At 44.3% G+C, this 19,880-nt stretch overlaps 1 protein-coding gene across 1 annotated transcript; it reads left to right on the top strand.

Annotated features, from left to right (window-relative positions):
• Positions 1–379: 379 nt before the first annotated feature.
• Positions 380–18,594, top strand: MGST3 (microsomal glutathione S-transferase 3). Its single transcript, XM_029230402.1, has 6 exons — positions 380–476; positions 13,090–13,213; positions 14,334–14,407; positions 15,260–15,317; positions 17,567–17,639; positions 18,349–18,594. Exons 2-6 carry the CDS (start codon positions 13,097–13,099, stop codon positions 18,483–18,485), a joined length of 459 nt encoding a protein of 152 aa, XP_029086235.1. The 5' UTR covers positions 380–476; positions 13,090–13,096; the 3' UTR covers positions 18,486–18,594.
• The last annotated feature ends 1,286 nt before the right edge of the window (positions 18,595–19,880 follow it).

Genomic DNA, 19,880 nt, shown 5'->3' with positions numbered 1-19,880 from the left:
AGCCCGACTCTGGTGACCTGCCCCTTGTCCGCACGCGCCTGCAAACCCGTGTCCCCGCCCTCACCCCAGAGCCCCTAGAAGCAAGCTACGGTGGCTCTGCTGGGGATAAATTATTACCGTGCTACCGTGCTGCAAACTCAACCCGAGAAGTATGAACTGGCTGGGACAGTTTAGGAAGGCCGCCACGAGGGCCTTTGCAGAAAGGAACAGATAAATGCATTTGGGAGTAGGAGGGGTAAATCTGTGGACCACGGTGAGGAGGAAGAAAATGCAGTCTCTGCCTCAAGATGAGCGGCCCAGAAGTGATACTCAGCTCTGACACTCAGAGGCCCGCCTTCAGGGCGTGGCCTCGCGCTGCCCCGGGAGAGGGCGGGGACTACTCCGGGCCACGCCCCACTCTGCAGGAGGCCAAGGGTGCCGCACCTACAGTTCCGCTGCGCACTGCGTTCTGCACCAGCCGACCGAAGGTGATCCTGGTGAGTCCCCGCACCTGCGGGCAGCGAGGAGCGTGGGCCTCGGAGGCATTTCAGCTCCTGCGCTGGGCACCGCCCATATCTCGGCCATCCCAAGCTGAATAGGGACTCGCTCTCTCTCTCTCCCTTCTTGTCTGTAGATTTCTTTCTACCTTCCCATCCCCTTTGCCCTCCATCCTTCCCATGATGTAGTGGGTTTGGAGCGTCTAAGCTAGGCCGGCCACGCTATCTAAAACTCAGGGAAATTCTCAAGGTCAACCCTTCCTCAGTTACTTCCTTTTCTCTCCTCCGCTCCCTGGGCTGTGCGGACGCCGGGCTCCTTCTTTCTGCCTCCCAGAACCCACCTGACCTTGGCAACTGCATCTCTGATGCACAGGAGGGGCGGGCAGGGCACTGCAGGGGCAGCTGGCAGTGCAGGCCTGATCGGTAACACAGGTTTTTAAAGTGGCCTGAGAGCGCTGCGCCAGCTGCGGATGTGCATGTGTTGCTAGGGACATTCCGGGAGGGCCTCCCAGGGAATTGTGTTTGTTTTCCTCCGGTTTCATAGAAACGTTTGTCGTATGTTTGAATTGGAACCTACGAGTGGGTCATTTCCTACCGCTGCCTTAGAGCAGGAGAGGAGGCGGAGTCTTCTTTTAGGTTGATTTCAGAGAATTTCCCTCATCTGGTGTTGCTGCAGGGAGCGCTAGGGCCACAGCGGTGGGGCAGCTGCGGGGCGGTGGAAGGGGCTGGAGGCTGGTTGGTAAGTCATTCTCCGAAGTTCTGGCTTCTGCTGTCACTTTCCTTGGGAGTCACGAGTTTACCGCTACATTGTAGCTTAGGGGACAAGTGAGTGTGGAAAGGGAGGTAAAAGGAAAGCAAAGACAGGAGGGTGGGTAGGAAAAGAACTACGGGCTTGCGGCTTTAATCCGCTAACTGGAGAAAGGGAGATCTGGAGGGAAGGACAGTTACTGCTCTGCAGATATATGGCTCTTTGCAGGTGCTGTAGACCTGGGCGTGGTCATGTGGAATTGCCGCAGATCTTCGATTCCTCTGTCGGTGGAAGCAAGGGCATCTCTTGGGAGATGTGTAGATCGCTGGGAGCCTACAGTTTCTGGGAAGCACCCAAGGTTATTGGTCAAAATTGTAGACTATGTTTAGGTCAACGAATTCAGTGTTGAGAGCATAGTATCTGAGTCAAGGGATCAAGAACGTTTATTCTCACGGGAGTTAAATTTAACAGAGTTAAATAAGTTTACATCTAAAACCCAAACAAATACTTTCAGCTGGGGAAGACGTTCTGTAAAGCTTCCCTCCTGACAATGTTACAGAAATAGAAAACTTTGTCAAGTGAATCCCCCCGCAAATGATGTTACTACATATAAAACAGAGGTACTGTGTAGAGGTACTGTGCCCAGTCATAGAAACGGCACTGCAGGGGCCTCCTTAGATTAAGGAGCAAAACTGGAGAAGGGCAGCCTTCCCCCTTATTTAGACTTAATCCTGCCAGTTTAGAGTTCTGCAGAGACACAATCCATGAAGGGGAGCCTCTTAACCTGGAGGATAGCAAAGACACTGAACCTATGTGGAGAAATCTGGAATGAAGTGAATGACAAATCAATGTGTCAAAGAGTAACTTAGTGCCTACTGCACAGCTAGCAATATTTAAATATATTCTTCCCTATATTTCTATTTAAATATTCTGAATCTGTATTCAGATCACCCTTGCCAACCACAATTGACCATGAACCATTTAGCATTTTTTAAAGCAATATGTGTTTAAAAGAATATACTGCTACAACCAGTTTTTACAACTGGTTTCATTAATACTACTTATGAGTATACCATCCTTCTGAAAAAGAAGAATTCAGCAGTTACCAGGTAGTTTACTGCTATGTAAAATAGAATTTTTGCATTTCCCTCGCTATCTCTTACACTGTCTATGTGCCTATCTTCCTATGGGGAAGTTGTACTACCTTCCAAATACATTTGCAAATACCTTTAAGGAGTTCAGCATTTAGAATCAACCGTCCCATGTTACGCTAAGAGTTCCTTCTAGAGTCGACCCATTTATTAACTGGAACATGTGTTCTAATATTTTGGTGACTTAGTTCACTCTTTTTTATTTAATAGTGTTATTTTATTTCTCCAGCCTAAGAAATGTGAATGATTGTGACACAACTTCATTCTAAGTACAGACAGGCCTGAAGAGTTAGACCCCTGTTTCAGGCAGGAGCCTGCAGCCTATGCAGTTCCTTCATTCAGAATGGCTGGTAGCCTGGTGGGGACTTGTTCAGCAACTGCTAAGAATTCACTGCATACAGTCCACCCACATTTCTTGTGATGGAAAATCCAAATGGTGTCCATGTGGCTCATTAGAGATTTTTCTTTTCCTCTTTGGGAAGTCAGGGCTTAGTTTCACTCTGCCCCTCAGTTCATATATAATGCCAGTTAAGGGACAGGTTGTATGGAAATCGTGATGTAAAAATGAAGTGCCAATTTCTGTGTTGCTTTGCCCTTTGCAAACCCGAATGCCCGAAAGTTTGGAGGATTTTTTTCCCCTGTAATCTCTCCTCCTGTCATACTGCAGTGCTGACACTCATTAAAAAGAAAAAAAAAAAACGTTCCTTTTTGGACCTTTTCCAAGTTTTTTTCTTCTTCCAATTAGAAAGCTCTCAGGCTTTAATCAGTCACAGACTTGGAGTTAATTATTAGCTTTCTGTTCTCGTTAATATATTTTATGCTCAGGAGAGGGTCCGGAGAGATAGAAAAGTTTCAGAAGAGGTCAAATGTGGTCAAACTTGCTCCCCAACCTCATTGAGAGACAATACAGCCAAGGTTTGAGAGCATAACTGTGGAGCCAGACTGCCTGGCTGTGTGTGAATCCAGGCTTTCTCTGTTATAGCTGCGTGTCCCTGGGCAGATTACTAAACCTCTCTGATGTTCAGTTTCTTCATCTGTAAAATGGAGTAATAATATATCATAGGGACGCTGTGAGGGTTTAAATGAGTTAATATTGATGAACTACTTAGTGTTTGACACATATTAAGTAATATATGTGCTAATAATGTGTTATTAATAATCATTGATTTCTCCTACCACTCTTCCTCTAGGTTATATCACTACCCTTCAGCCAACACTGGTTTCCTTTTCATCCTTATGCAAGTAAACCCCTTTCCTGTCTCCGTGCCTGTGTACTGGCTGTTTTCTCTACCTGTGTGCTCACTCTCACATCACTGTTACATCCTTCAGAGCCCTTAGCTCAATCTGTTACCTTCCTGTTTCATGGTCCTCCTAAGTTGTCTCCCTCCATTTGACTCTGTATTCTGGAAGGTCAGGACCTTCTTTCTCAGTCTTGTTCACTATTGTAGCCCTGCACTGCACGTGGTACCCAGCATTCAGTAGGGGATACATCAGGAAAGGAATCATTCTAAGGCACTACTGAGGAAGGTGGTAGATGTGGACTTAAAGTGAGCATTCCATTTAGGTGAAACACTTTGTCCTGCATTGACTTTGTCAGATCAGCTCCCTCGAATGAATTGTTACAAGGTTTTTATTTTCTTCTGCATCCCATAACTTCTCCCCATTCTCTTCCCTGTCCTCTGAGATTGGTGCCTTCAGACTATGGGAAATGTCCTGAATCCTGTCCCTGGGATCACACCTCCCTGGAGGCTGGGCTCCAGATGGTCCAGCGTGGCTCAAGGCTTTTAGGTCAGCACATCAAGGAACTCTCGCCCATAGGGCCTTTTGGGTCAAGAGTCTGTTTGGGAAAGTTTGTCATTCTACAAACAGGGGAACCTAGGATTTGTTCTGTCTTACAATCTACTATTCTTAGATTCCTGAAGAGCTGAATTACCAGTTTTTCCCAGGGGAGACTCAGTTAAGCATATGTGTCTAGTGCCTTTTTGCACAGAAGTCAGACTCCAGAGAAGAAAAGAGCAGGTAATTTGCTTATTTGGCCTTAACAAAGTTTATTTGTGTCAGTGCAGGCTCATCCCACGTAACCAGGAAACATTCACTTGGACTTGAGCATCAAGCTGGTCCTTCCTTCCCCCCTCCCGCTCTCAGCCAGTGCAGTAATGTAGTTGTCCTCAGCACTGACCGTTCACGAGAGTGTTGGAATTAAAATGACATGTGGAACTGGAATATTTTATATTCCAAGCTGTGGCCACTTAACTATAAAATTGAATATAGGACATTTATCTCTTAAGAAGACAGATCTTCCATCCCTCTAACTTGTAGTGTGCTTCCACTTTCCAGGTGTTCTGCCAGCAACACTGATGAGGAATTAAAGAATATGAGAAACCGGGAAAGACCCACTTTATTACCTGCCTCTGCTGTTTGCCTCACTTGAGTTAATATTCAAGGCTGGACAAATAATGGCCTGCCTATTCAACTAACTTTTCATTTTTAGCCCTTGGAGTGGTATTTACTGAATATGCAAAACAATTGTGGGGAATAGTTATTTTTCTTCACATGGTTATTATTCCTTCTCTCAACTGTCCATGTACTCTTCTTTTTAATTTTTTTAAATAAATTTATTTTTGACTGCATTGGGTCTTCGTTGCTGTGCGCAGGCTTTCTCTAGTTGCGGTGAGCAGGGGCTACTCTTCGTTGTGGTGCGTGGTCTTCTCGTTGCGGTGGCTTCTCTTGTTGCGGGGCACGGGCTCCAGGTGCATGGGCCTCGGTAGTTGTGGCTCGTGGGCTCTAGAGCGCAGGCTCAGTAGTTGTGGCTCACAGGCTCTAGAGCGCAGGCTCAGTAGTTGTGGCGCACGAGCTTAGTTGCCCTGCGGCATGTGGGATCTTCCCGGACCAGGGCTCGAACCCATGTCCCCTGCATTGGCAGTGCCACCAGGGTAGCCCCCGTGTACTCTTTTTAAAATCTCACTGCCATTTGAGACTTTGACACTCAAACAGATTTTATCATCTGTGTACTGTAGAAGTGACCAGACTGGCGTTCTGAAAATGTAGGATGGACCCAAAGAAATTCTGTGACTCTCCTTTTTTTCTCTCCCATCATGGAAACAGGGAATTACTTTTGTGCTGCTTGCCTCTAGGATCTCAAGTTTCTCCATTTAGCTGTTTTTTTTTTTACATCTTTATTAGAGTATAATTGCTTTACAATGGTGCGTTAGTTTCTGCTTTATAACAAAGTGAATCAGTTATACATATAATGTTCCCATCTCTCTTCCATTTAGCTTTATATGGGCTCAGCTGCCTTGCCTAGAAATAATTTTGAGGACTATTCCTTTGTAGATACATTTGGAGGCAGAAACGAGGCTGGACAGCTACCTCATTAAAAGAGTACAGGCTGAGTAGACCCCTAGCACAACCTCAGAGTTTTTGGAACCACCTCTCAGCGTTGGGGACTCATGGTGGTCCATTTGATGTGATCAGATGAAGCCCTTTAAGTTACCATCCTTGTATTATTCTCATGAAAATGCCATGTAAAATAAAGGACCGGGGCTTCCCTGGTGGCAAAGTGGTTAAGAATCCGCCTGCCAATGCAGGGGACACGGGTTCGAGCCCTGTCTGGGAAGATCCCACATGCCCTGGAGACACTAAGCCTGTGCACCACAACTACTGAGCCTGCGCTCTAGAGCCCACGAGCTACAACTACTGAGCCCACGTGGCACAACTGCTGAAGCCTGCACATCTAGAGCCCGTGCTCTGTAACAGGAGAAGCCACTGCAATGAGAAGCCTGCGCACTGCAAGGGAGAGTAGCACCCGCTCGCTGCAACTAGAGAAAGCCTCACGCAGCAATGAAGACCCAACACAGTCAAAAATAAATAAATAAAATAGCTAAATTTTAAAAATAAAGGACCATATATAAGGAAGATTGGATTAATAATACAGCAGCCAAATAAGTATTTTAATGAAACATTGGGGAATGGCTCCAAGTCAGTCTATAAGTGCTTTAGCATTGTCCCATTCCTGATGCATTAAAAAAAAAAAAAAAAAAAGACTGCTGAGAAATTGCAGTACAGTTAGAGGGGAGCAATCTTGCAAATGGAAGTAAGGGTTACCATTGTCCACACTGGTTTTTATTTGTTTGAGGGCAAAGAGAGAGCTGAAAGTTGAAATCCTCTCTCCCTTAAGACATTTGATAGATTTTCATTTAGGAGAAGATAAGTTGTAACTTCATGGCTCAGAAGTCATAAATTATTTGAGGCCAGTGCCCAAATGATAAAGCCTTCCTTTTGCTCCATTTGTGCAGTGTTGATTGTGCCCTGGGGAATTTCTGTTGGCAGCTAAGATGGAGTGGAGTAAATAAGTGAAGGAGAGCTTTACCCCAGGAGTATTCCGTTGAATGTAGTTCAGGAAGTTCTCTGAGTAACCCTTTTGTAACTGAAGGAACCCCTGCCCCAGTGAGATAAGGCAAGTGGTGGCAGAAGCAGGAATTGGAGGAAAAGTTGAGCGAAGTATAAGCGCTGGAGTAGTTATGCTTCCAGGTGAATCTGTCAGTCACATTCCTGTGAGAGAGTACCTTAGCCAAATATCATAATGAAACTTCATGTTGCTAACTCAGGCACTGGAATAGAGCATACCTTCTAGGGGTGAGACCAACACTGCCTCATTTGAAGTCCAAGCTTGATCACTCCTAAAGTAAGACTTTACAATGGTGCCTTGTAGCTTTTTAAAAATCCACTGGGGGGCTTCCCTGGTGGCACAGTGGTTGAGAGTCCACCTGCCGATGCAGGGGACACGGGTTCGTGCCCCGGTCCGGGAAGATCCCACATGCCGCGGAGCGGCTGGGCCCGTGAGCCATGGCCACTGAGCCTGCGCATCCGGAGCCTGTGCTCCGCAGCGGGAGAGGCCACAGCAGTGAGAGGCCCGCGTACCGCAAAACAAACAAACAAAACATTCCCAAAAGGATCTCTATCATTAAATAAGTGACACGAATTTTCTAAATACAAAGAAAAACTAATTCCTTTTAAACCTTCGACTTAATGTTCTCTCAACTGAACTATTTTGACTCAAGCCTGCCAGGAAACAGTTAACTAGGAACATACACCTCTGTAGTTACTAATAAGTGAAGACAGAACAGAAACACTTCTGTCCTATCTCTGCCTCTCCCCAACCCTTTTAGTTTCATTTTTTTGGGGGGTTGGGGGGATTTGTACTCAGTTTCTGATCGTTGGTATGAAGGAAAAATCTGGAATTGGGTATTTGTTTACTTATTTGCCTGCTTCCCCCAGTAAAGCATGAGCTTCCTGAGGGCAGGGACCAAAGTCTGGCTTGTTCACCTCATCCCCAGCATGGGCCCACTGAGTAGCACATAGTAGGCACTCAATAAACTTGAACAAGTAAATGAATGGATGCTCAGCCCCATGCGGGGATAAGCATGTCTGGCTACAGGGAGGGTCTGCATGACTGCAGTTTGCTGATTTCCATAGTCTGTACTAGAAGCCTGCTTCCTTCTGAATACTCCTGCCCATCAGATAATAGATTATAACATGGCTGGCTATTAAGAGTTCAAAAAGGAGGGGAATATATGTAGTTCTGAGCTTTGTTTGCTATTTTAAAATGATAATTCTAAATTATAAATTCTTAAATGTATCTCATCATCATGTATTCGAACATCCGCTTTTATCACTGAATCAGGGCAGAGACAGTTAACAGAACATTAGCACACATAGTATAACCTGATATATAACATTTATTGAGTACTTACTATGTGACAGGCATCCTGATGGGTGTTTAGAGACAGTGTCCCCATTTAATCTTTACAACAACTATATGGTGTGGGGTAGGTGTCATGATTATCTCCAATTAACAAGTGAGGAAACCAAGGATGCTTGAAAGACGTTGAGTAATTTTCCCGAGGACACACAGCTAGGAATATGAGATCCAGGCTCTAAACCCAGACAATGTGATTCCAAAACTGCCCCCTTACCTGCAAGGTTGTCTCTATACTGCACATAGTGGATAAGTGACAGGATTCAAGCTAAAAATCAGGTCCGATTCTTTGGTTCCTTTGTAACATACTGTCTATCCCTCCTGTCTCCTCAATTACTAATTATTGTCAGGCCATTTTTTTACATAACTTTTTTGGTATATATTTGCTCATTTTGCACATTATAGAAAGGTACAAAGGAAAATCTATAATTCAGCCATCTGGAAATAGCTATGCTTATGATTTTGATATTCTTTAATTTTTTTCTATTGAGAAAACTAGATATACTTTTTGTTTTCTTTTTTTTAATTTAACATGCTGTATATTAAGTCTGTTTCACCATCCTTAATGTTTCACCATTTTTAATGGTTATATACTATTCTGTTTTACAGATTTATTATTTATTTAATTAGTCCTCTTTGTTTGGACATCTATACCATTTCTGTTTTTGCTGTTATAAATAGTGCTGAAGTGAATGTCTTTGAACCAGATCTGTTTGCCTTCCTGATTATTACCCCAGGATAGATTCCCAGTAGAATTAATGAGCAAAAGGTTATGAACAATGTAAAGCATATTGCCTGCCGCCAGGCTGTCCTCCAGATGGTTCTGTTTTACACTTCTCCCAGCAGCGTGTAATACTACCAAGTAACTAAATAAATTTTTATTTGTACAAATCATAAATTTTAATCTTTACAGCTGGTGTGCAACTAACCTCGGAAACTGCATGATAATTAACAAGTGCTATTATACAACCAAGTGAGTTACAAAGTAATCTATACCAGTCATGAAAGTTCAGCTCCAAAAGGACCACTGGACTGCATGCTGTGTATCTATCACCATGTAAAAGGCAAACTCTAGGGCAGAATTCCCACCCCCAAGAACCTTATCTTGTCGGGTGGATATAGGGGTTGCCAGTGACACAGAGCAGGTATGTAATCAACAAACTATAGTGTGCAGTCCGAATGCGTGCTCATGTCAGAAAGAGGTTGTGTTGCACGTATCAGCTTCTCAAGCCTGTGCTCTGGGAGCTATCGGCTAGCTGCGGGACCGGCCCAACCTCGGGCGTGGCTGGAGCTGCCTGGAACGTGGCTGCTGTGAGCCGAGGTGCCTCCCCTTTCGCCAGTGTACGCACCCGCACCCACGACGGGGCGGGAGCGTGCATCTCTTTGCCCTCAGAAAATAAGAATTCAGCAAATGACAAAGTTTTTTTTGAACCCTAAGTGAATTAAACTGATTCTTTCCTTAAAGGACAAGACTTAAGCATTTTGCAGTCCCTACTGGATTTATGTTTTCAGCAGCTGTAGCGACAGAGCTTTTCTCTGTGTTCTGATCTCCTCTTTCTCCAGGAATTCATACATCCAGTTGCTTCCATTGTTTCAGTAGAGGCTTTGAGAGGGAAAAAGGAAACTGACATGGGTTAGGCACACACTTTATGCCAGGCACTGTGCAGAGCAGAGGAGGCATTCTGAAAGGTACCTGGACTTACAGCTTGCTTCATTTATTCCACAGCTTTCTATAAGCACACACTCTGTGCTTGGCACGGGGGATGCTGGACACACACGGTCCCTCCCTCACGGGAGCTTAGTGTCTGATGCAATTGGCTGCTCTTTCTGTTCTAGCCCTGATCACACCAGCTGGGAAGTGCTGGCTACAATGGCCTGTGAAGCAGGGCTCCTCACGTGGTGAAAGTGCAAGGAGGTGTGTGTGGCGGGGAGCGCTGAACAGGCTTGGCTCCGGCACCTATGCAGGTGTGTCCAGGGCTCATGCAGGGAGAGCCTTGGGGAGGGCCGCCTGTCTCCTCCCGCCCCTAGTACGCTTACTGTTTCCTGACCGATTATACTGTCCTTTGCACACTACCCACTTTAGCATCGGACTCTGGGTCTCCCCTACTGTAAATTCTCTGTCCTTCAAAGGTCTTGTTCCTGGCTCTGCTTGCCCTCACCTAGATTCTTTTCCCCTCAGTACCTATCACCATAGCAAAGTGTCAAGAGAGTCACTTTCACTAGGGTGTGACTGCCTAAGAGTGTAACCTCCCAGGTTGCATTTATACTTTGGAAGAGGAGGTCAGTAGTAAACATTAATTTCTAATTGCAGGTTTTTGAGCGGTTGCCTTTCTGAGTGTTCATTGCCTGCAACAGAAACATCTACTCAAAAGATACTTCTCTGTCCTGCCACCTAGCTTCTCCTACCCAAATCCTTACAGGCCAGAAAAACAGAGGCCAGTGACCGAGCCACCGAATTCTAATGTTTTGCCTGGGCTAGCTGGAGTATTTGGGGAAGAACTCTAAAACCTGCTCTGGTCTTAGCTCTGCCCTCATCTCTCTACCTGAGCCTCCATTTCTTTTTCTGTAAAATGGGGCTTATGGGATTTGGGGGGAGATGAAAAATGAGCTGAAAAGTCTGCACCAACACAAGGTGACCCCAGGCTGCGTGAGAGCCTAGCCTCCTGTCTGAAGGTGAGGTCTGAACAGACTTTCAACTTGCACACTTTGACCTAAACCGGATATGCTTAATTGTATCGTTCTTAAACAGGCGGCTTTTGACAAAGTTAGAGATAGCTCCATTTTCAGTGGCCTGTTTGGCCCAGATGGGTTGAACTCCAGGGATATCAGGTATTCATATTTATTTATTTTCAAAGAGGTGTTCAGTATTCACCCCATATTTTTGATTTAATAACTACTACCAAAGCTTCCTCCCCAAGCTGATTTTCTAAACTCTGGAAAGGACTAATTCTAAGAGAGAATGAGGGCAGGGAAGCTTGGGAGGCAGCCAAAGACTCCTTGCTCTCCGCAGCCACACAAGATGGCCCAGGAGAGGCTGACCTGGAGGTGATTCCCATGCTGAGTCCTGGGGATGGCCCTTTCCAGTGTGTGTGTCCCCTGTCCCGGAGGAGGGGATGCTGGGTGCCCCTCCACAAGCAGCTCCATGTAAAGAAAGAATATAGCAGGGGAAACTAACGGGAATTATTGTGAAACATGGTTGGGGATGGGCAGGTTTTAGGATTTTGGTTCCAAATGTTATTTTGCAGACCTAAGGGAAGCTTACTTTTAAAGAACTGACCTGTTTGCTGGCCCCAAATTCCACAATGAGAAAGATTCTGTGATCCCAATGTCAGTTCAGCTCTAAATCATCAAGTGGGATTGAAAGGGGACATTGGAACTGAATTGGAACCTAAATTTGAATCCCAAATCGGATACTTTCTCTTTTAGACCTTGGGAATATTACTTAACCTCTGGGTGCTCTTTGGAAAATAGGGATATTAGCATCTTGTTGGGTTGTTTGTGAGGATGGCTAAAACATTTTGGAGCAGGGTAACCTTCCCAGGCTTTCAGGAGAGATTGCAGCCAAACAGTTTTCAGGGGTGGAAATTTTTTTTTCTTTGGCCACGCCATGTGGCATGTGGGATCTTAGTTCCCTGACCAGGGATCGAACCTGTGTCCCCTGCAGTGGGATCGCGGAGTCCTAACTACTGGACCACCAGGGAATTCCTAGGGATGGAAATTTTAAACTGAAGACAGAATACACACAGGAGCTGGTGGCCTGTGGCAGCCATGCACGTGATGGGACAGCAGCTAAGGATCTCTGGAAGCATTGTAGCTATTTCTCTGTGTCCTGCTGTGCTCTGACCCTTCAGACATCTGGTGATCAATGCTCAGAGAGACTGGAGGGCAGCACTAACTTACTCTGAATTTATTAGGGCTTCTTCCCACCCAGCAGGTTTTCCTTTCCTTGATCTCCAGTCTGTTTCTTTCCTTCTTTGTTCTTTCCTGCTGGAGCAGGACAAGAGCTAAAAGAGCTGAAATTGCTGAACACTGAAAAATGCTGAGATGAGCTTTTTCTCCAAACATTTCATATGAAATTTTTCAAACATGCAGAAAAGTTGGAAGAATTGTATAGTGAACAGCCATATAGCTACCACCCAGGTTCTAGCATTAATATTTTGCTATATTAGCTTGCATCATCATTTTTTGATGCATTTCAAAATAAGCTGCATTGCAGACACTAGAACACATCATGGGGTTAGTTTTGAAGTGTTAATTTGATGAAGAATCTGGGTTCTCCAAGAGCTGCCCAGAGCCTTGCTCTGGCTTTCAAAGAACTATAACTGATCCCTTCCCTACCAGTGTGATATTTCTGCTGCTGTACCAGCACGTGCCTCAGGATCCAAGGGAGGCCCTAGGGTTCCTGCCCTGAGTGTCCCCGATGCCAACAGACATACAAGCGAAAAACTTGGAATCACTATGTACTTACTGACTATATTCTGTTTCTCTCTTTCTCTTTCTTTCTCTCTCTTTCTCTGTTTCTCTGTCTCTCTCTCTCTCTCTCTCTCTGTAACTTAGTATATCTTTTAGCATTTTGCCTTGCTAAATATTTTTTTAAATTGCAGTTTTTAGTGGCCAGACCATCCAATAGCAATGGCTACTGCAGTGGTTTAGATAAATCTCATACATGCGATGTTGATCAAAAGAACTCGGGCGCAAAAGAGAATATACAATGTGATCGTGAACTTTTCTGTGTGTATATTGCAGACTTGAATCATTTTTTAATTCTGTTGGGTGGTATACAGTAATATTGGTATACAGTAATATCTCTACCTCTTAGAACCACCAGATCGCTCACGCCTCTTTTTGATCTGTAGGGATATGTTTGCTGGTAACAAAACATCCCACTCTTGAGGCCTCCTGCAGCTTGGAGCCCACAGTGCCAGGTGGCAGCCTAATGTGTTCTTTCTCCCGCAGAGTCAGGATGGCCGTCCTCTCTAAGGAATATGGTTTCGTGATTCTAACTGGTGCTGCCAGCTTCCTAATGGTAACTCATCTAGCCATCAACGTTTCCAAGGCCCGCAAGAAGTACAAAGTGGAGGTGAGTGGGAACACAGCGGTGCCTCTGTGGGTTCGTCGCGGCAAGAACTTGTTTTCAGTTGTGGAGGGAAAGGTGAGGTGCTAGTGGTCAGCGGTGGCAGTTTCCGGCCTGTTCCTATTAGAAATTCTGCCCCTGTCTGGCAGGAGGAAGCCAAGAAATATGGGGCCCTTCTGGAGAGTCATTTCCATCTTGTTTTACTTTTGTCTCTTCTGTAAAAAGACCAGGTATGCTTTTGGCTGGAGCTCTTTGCTAGGAAGACAGCTATTTTCTAAAGGGGGTTAAATAGGAAATTCCCGGGCTGTCCAGTGGTTAGGACTCTGTGTTTTCACTGCCAAGGGCCCAGGTTCGATCCCTGTTTAGGGAACTAAGATCCCACAAGCTGCACAGCGAGGCCAAAAAAAAAAATGGGGGTTGGAGTTAAATAGCAGTTGTTTCCTGGTATGCCACTTTAAAATGATGTCTTCTGGTGATTTTCCTGTTTCCCAAGTAGAAACGAAGCACATGGTGCTGAGTTAGCCTGTGTTTGGACATCAGACATAGGGAGGAGGTCTATTGAATGCTTCCTTTAGCTCTAGCTGATCTAGAAGGGATAATTACCGAAGCTGTCCCTGGTGAGCAATTTAAAATGTCTACTTCTTTTGAGCAATTTCTAATTAGAGCTCCTTTTAAAGTTTTCATGTCTAGTTTATTATTTTGATGGACACATTAAAACTCTCACACACTCAGTTTCTGTTCCCCCATTAAGGGGAACCTCAAAAAGATGTGGTATTTGCTGACTCTTGGGAAGGAGCTATTTCCCAATGGCATCCTTGTAATCCATCCCAAAGCCACCAGTGGTGGCATAACGTCAACAAAAACCCTGAATTTGGCACAAGCTGCCTCTATCCCTTGAATGGCACAGAAATATATTCTCGTCACTGGATATTAATAGACACAGATTGAATCTGCCTCTGAGAATGAGACCTCTGTCACCACATGCATGTAAGCAGAAACTGAATGATCATCTTACGAAGGTTATGGCAGAAGATGCTTTGGGATACATTATCTTTAAGGTTGATTTTAACTCTCAACACTGAATGCTACACTTGACCATTTGATCACACACACTTTGTTTTAACAGTATCCTACAATGTATAGCAATGACCCTGAAAACGGACACCTCTTCAACTGCATTCAGCGGGCCCACCAGAACACGTGAGTGCTGGCCCTGCCCGGCCCCCGAGACATCTGCAGAGCGGGTGTTTTCTGTACAACACCTCAACCCTTGGTACTCTGTTTGCTGAGTAATAGCAATGATGATGATCATGAATACTCATTAAAAGTATCATTAAAAATGTATAAGTGAACAGATTAAATATTAAGCAAAGTTAAGAGTTGTTAGGATGGTGGGATTCTAGATAACCTTTTCTTTTTTTCTTCCATTTCTTTTATTTTTAATTGAAGTAAAATTGATTTACAATGTTGTTAATTTCTGCTGTACAGCCAAATGATTCAGTTATAAATATATATATTCTTTTTTGATATTCTTTTCCATTATAGTTTATTACAGGATACTGAATATAGTTCCCTGTGCTATACAGTAGGACCTTGTTGTTTATCCATTCTATATATAATAGCTTACATCTGCTAAACCCAAACTCCCACTTCATCCCTCCCCCAATGCCCTTTTCAAATATGAATTTAATGCTGCATTACTCTTCTGCAGTATTTGCAGCACGTTCACTCTAAACTGATACTGAATCTCTCAGCCTAGGGGGTGAGAGGCTTTGAGCTCTGCAAGGAAATCTACTCTAATTCGCCCCATCAGTTTGTTAGATTTGAGGTCTTTGACTCACTGTGTTCTGAGTTACCTCTAATCTAATCCCAAGCAGAGCAAAAGAAGGTGGATCTTAGTGGTCAGGCCTTCTGCCTCTGGTCAATGTTTATTTTTATTCTCAAGTTTCTAACTTGGCAAGTAAGAATGTAAAGGGTTCTTAGTTTTACGTAGACATACTTATATAGAGCACTTAAAAGGAAAAAAAAACTTTTTTTTTTTATCTATTCCAGGTTGGAAGTGTACCCTCCCTTCTTATTTTTTCTAGCTGTCGGAGGTGTTTACCACCCAGTAAGTTTTTCCGGGGAGGGGGTTCATCTAATTAGATTGAATAGATTTAATTCACTGAGCCATTCAGGAGGGAAGGGGAAATGAAAATTTAATGAACATCTTCAATGTCTAGGCACCATGTATTTAAAAGAATTTCAGTTACTTCTTACAAAGTTCCTTAAAGTAGGTAGCATTTTTCCCGTTTTTTACAGATAAGGAGAAACCTCTTGGATACTATGTAACTTTCTCAAGATCAAATAGCTACAGAGTAGATGAATCAGAATTTGATCCCAGGTCTCTCTGATCCTAGGAGGTTCATGTCCATTGAGTTTTCCTTTGCCACATTATTCATGCAACGAACATTTCCTGGACACCGGAAGTTACTGCAGTGAACAAAACAGGCAAAGACTCCTGGTTTCGTGGAGCTGACTATTAGTTGGGGGTCGCAGACAAAAAGCAATTCAAGGACATCGCGTAGCATGTTAGAAGGTGATGCGCCCCACAGAGGAAGCAAAAGCAGGGATGGTGGAAAGGGAGCGCCTGGGGACTGGGGGGGACAGTGCTGAGTGGGGCAGTCAGGAGGAGCGCCTTGTTGCGAAGGTGACACTTAAGCAGTAGGTGAGGGAGCAGGTGCTGCAGATGTCTCCAGACACCTCCAGGCAGGAGACGAGCAAGGGCGAGGCCCTGGGGCAGGAGCCTGGCCAGTCTGTGTGGTGCACAGTGAGTAGGGCGGCTTCAGTGGTGAGCAGGAGGTGAGGGCTGGAGGTGAGGGTGGACCTCGGGGCCTTGTGGGCCGCTAAGGCCCTTGTGAGCCTTAGGTTTGGTCTGCACTACACCTTATCTAGATAAAGCAAGTTTATCTGAGCCTGATTAGTTGCCACTGGGGTCTTGCCTTACACATAAAGTGTTTCCTTTTCAGGGCCCAGATTTCCCCTCCACTGAGTTCAGACCAGAGTGCTGGCACCTCACATTTCTGGTCCTGAGACTTTCATAAGCCTCTGGTCTGTACCTGAATGGCCTTGTGCTTTTTTTGTCAGCTGCCAGAATGGCACATCTATAGTTCATGACCTCGAAGTCTTGTATTTGTTTCAAAGAAAAGTCTGCTACTCTCTTAGAGAGGATATTTCTTTCTTGTGCCTCTAAAGAGCCCCAATCCTAGCAAGTAACTAGGCTAACTGGTCTAAACAGACTAGCTGGTCTCTCTAGGCGTCACCTGACGTCCGCCCCAGCCCCGTTCCTGTCCCACTCCCCTAGATCCTATTCCTTGTGCTTAGTTCTTGGAAATACTCTAAGACTACTCTGAAGACGAGCACCTGATATTGTTCCCGGGTTGATGGTAATTATGCGACTTTAAAGAGAGACCGGGCAGAAACTACAGAGCTTCTAGATAGTGACTTGTGTGCCTGGGGGTTTATTTATAGTTGTTTCATTCTCCTACTGATACTTAACTTCCATTAAATCATCAAAAAAAAACAAATAAAAATCATAAAGTAGGAACCTCACCCCCACTGATGCCACTACTAAATTGAAAAGACAGTTGGGGACAGTGACGCACAGTGACTCATGTCCTCACACACCCTCTCTCTTCCTCTCCCCTGTCTCCTTTAGACCAAATGGGTTCGTCACCCCAGCAGGGTGTCCAAATGGAAGGATTTCCCATCTTGCATGAGTTTTCACTCTCTCTTCCCAAGGGTGTTGGGAATGGGGAGGCTCCCCTCCAACACCACATGTTCTGGGATTCACAACATGACACACTCCCCCGACTTTTTCTAGTGGAGCCCCATGCCTATGCGTGGGCCGCAGCACAGCCCCTTAGAGCCCTCCCAGGGGAGACCTGGCTGAGACGAAGCAGCACACAGCCGTGGAGTGCACAGTCCATCTCCTGTCCACAGGGCTCCTCCCCTAGTCCTGCCTTTCAGTCGGTTTCCTCTCCTGGCTTACTCTGTGACCCTCAGGCCTGCCTCTCCTTCCCCTGTGCTCTAGCACACTGAGTCCCCTGGGGCAGGCCGGGAGATTCCTCCCATCCCACCTACCTAGGAGAAGGCCAGCAATCACCTCCCAGGTCTCTGAGCAGTTCATAGAAGGATCACAGCGCCTTGATTTTCCTGACTAAAACAACTTCATTCTACCCTAACTTTGGTAGGGAGTATTTTACTATATCCATGAAACTGTTAACTTTTTGTTAAAACATTGTGTAATCAATCCTAGATGTTAATAAAATTCTGCCTGTTTCTTTCATGCAAATAACTAATGGAACCTTTTTATTTTAGCGTGTAGTTTCTGGCTTGGGCTTGGCCTGGATTGTTGGACGAGTTCTTTATGCTTATGGCTATTACACAGGAGGTAAGGACATGTTGACATCTGTCAAGGAAACAAATTTAAAATCTTATATTACTACATTTTCCTGTTTAGCAGGGCTTTAAGAAAAGGGAAAGTAACTTGATATTTAGGTGAAAGATCTGTTATCTTCTTTCTTTTTATTAACCTTTGAATAGTAACAAAGCGCATTCTGCATTTTCAGCGTGTCAATTGCTGTTCTAAGAACTTTGCATATGCTGTTTAGCCTTACAACAATTCTATGACATAGATAATATTATTTTATAGATGAGGAAACTGAGGCTGAGAAAGATTAAGACTCTAGGTCACAGAGCTACTAAGTGTAAACTGGAAAGCCAGGATTCAAACCCAGGCAGTCTGAGCCCAGATCCCCTGCTCCTAATCAGTGCTATAAATGGTGTGCCTGAGAGAAGGGGGAAGACATCCTTCTGGCTGTCCTTACCTCTTGGGAGAGGGAAAACTCCAAAAGATCCTGGAGCAGAGGTGCTCTAATTATTATCCCTTAATGTGTTTTAAAGTTCAATACTGTTGTGGCACACGACTTTGCATGCAGTATCTGACATACTGACAGCTTAGGCTGAAGAGCTGGTTGACCTCCTAAGACTAGATGGTCTAATGTACAGCTCCAGGTGCCTTGACAGAATGGCTGGTGGATGTTGACAGCATTGTCACTGTGGAACACCCCCAGTAACTTCTGCTCTTTCCTCTTTTTTAGAACCTAGAAAGCGGCAACGGGGAGCCCTGAGCTTCATCGCCCTCATTGGCCTGATGGGCACCACTGTGTGCTCTGCTTTCCAGCATCTTGGTTGGGTTAGAACTGGCTTGAGCAGTGGGTGCAAAAGCTGCCATTAAAGAGTTATAGGGTGTTTTGAACCTCTCATTCATTTTGAGTGACTTTTATTTTCAGTGACTTTTTTTTTTCCCTAAATAAAAACTTACCTGGCATCAGCCTCATACCTAACCCTGACTCTATCACTTATTTCTTTTTGAGTCTTTATCTAAAATATAAGTAGCCTGTTTCTAGTAGATGAGAGAGGGGCCACAGGTATTAAGCACCCCTTCTCACCCTGCCAGAGGATGTTTACTTAATGTGTGAGCTGGAAAAAAGTCTAATTGTGGAAATACGTTCATAGTCAGGCCACAGCAGTGAAAAACTGGGGCTCGAAGAAAGTCTTTTACTGCTAGTTATGCTATAAGATTATCTTATCACTTGCTAATACATAGGATAACAATAGGATTTTTTAAAAATCTCGATTGAAGATTGCTTCTAATGCTTAAAAACTGAAATGATAGACTAAATTTAAGGTTATGAAACTTAATAGAGATGAATCTAATTTCCTGCATTTGGATGCAAAGATCTGATTGCATAGGTACAAATGGGGAAGGACACCCTTAGCAACAAAATATGGAAGACTTAAAAGGTTTTAGCTGACTTGGAGAACAATGCGAGTTGGCAGAATGAGATGGCTGTTCCAGAAATGAATGTGGCCCTAAACTACTTGACCGTAATAGTGTCTAGATCTGTGCTTTCCAATACAGCCACTAGCCACATAGGACTATTTACATTTAAATTTATGCTATACTATATAAATAAAACAAACAAAAATATCAGCTCTTTAGTTGCTCTAACCACATTTCAAGTGTTCAGTAGCCTTTGAGGATTAGATAGGATTTGAACCCAGGCCTGACTCTCAAATCCATGCTTTTTCCATTGTACCCCACTACCACTTTGAGGAGCTAAAACATTTAAGGATAGAATGCCCTGGTCAGCAATTGAAGATGGTCAGCTTTGGCCAGGTGACTGCCTGGAGTCCTCAGGGCATTGGATGAAAAAGCTGGACTAGATCAGTGTTGGTTCATGAGAAATTTTCACCAGTGGAGAGCAAAATAAGAAAAATGAGGACTGTTTTCATAAAGCTTTAACTTGTATTCTTTTTTACATTAAAATGTCCCTTTATGAAATGATGGTGGTGATGAATAGTACGGTTATTTTGTTCCTGACTTAAAAAGATAATATAATTAAAAATTTGTAATAAGCTAGGGTTGTGGTTTGGGTTGTTTTTTATTTTGATTTTTGCCTTTTTGGTTTTTGTTTGATAAGAAATGCACCTAAAGAAATTGGAGAACTTGTTAAGGTTTCTTTTCTCATCGGAGTATAGGAGGCATCAGTGAAGCAGGGCAGGGGAGACATGGAGACAAAGTTGGGTTTTCACCTTTGTTTGAAGTCTTAACAGGGTATGCTTTTCA

Source organism: Monodon monoceros, unplaced genomic scaffold (genome assembly GCF_005190385.1).
Source record: "Monodon monoceros isolate NGI ecotype Baffin Bay Population unplaced genomic scaffold, NGI_Narwhal_1 Super_Scaffold_18, whole genome shotgun sequence".
Taxonomy (NCBI): Eukaryota; Metazoa; Chordata; class Mammalia; order Artiodactyla; family Monodontidae; genus Monodon; species Monodon monoceros.
Note: the sequence above shows the minus strand (reverse complement) of the source record. Positions and strands in the feature narration are given on the sequence as shown.

Excerpts from the sequence above, each read along its gene's own strand:
- MGST3 (XM_029230402.1), top strand. The coding sequence starts at position 13,097 with ATGGCCGTCCTCTCTAAGGAATATGGTTTCGTGATTCTAACTGGTGCT. Across the intron at positions 14,408-15,259 it reads CAGCGGGCCCACCAGAACAC|GTTGGAAGTGTACCCTCCCT; the intron begins GTGAGTGCTGGC and ends TATCTATTCCAG. Across the intron at positions 15,318-17,566 it reads TCGGAGGTGTTTACCACCCA|CGTGTAGTTTCTGGCTTGGG; the intron begins GTAAGTTTTTCC and ends TTTTTATTTTAG.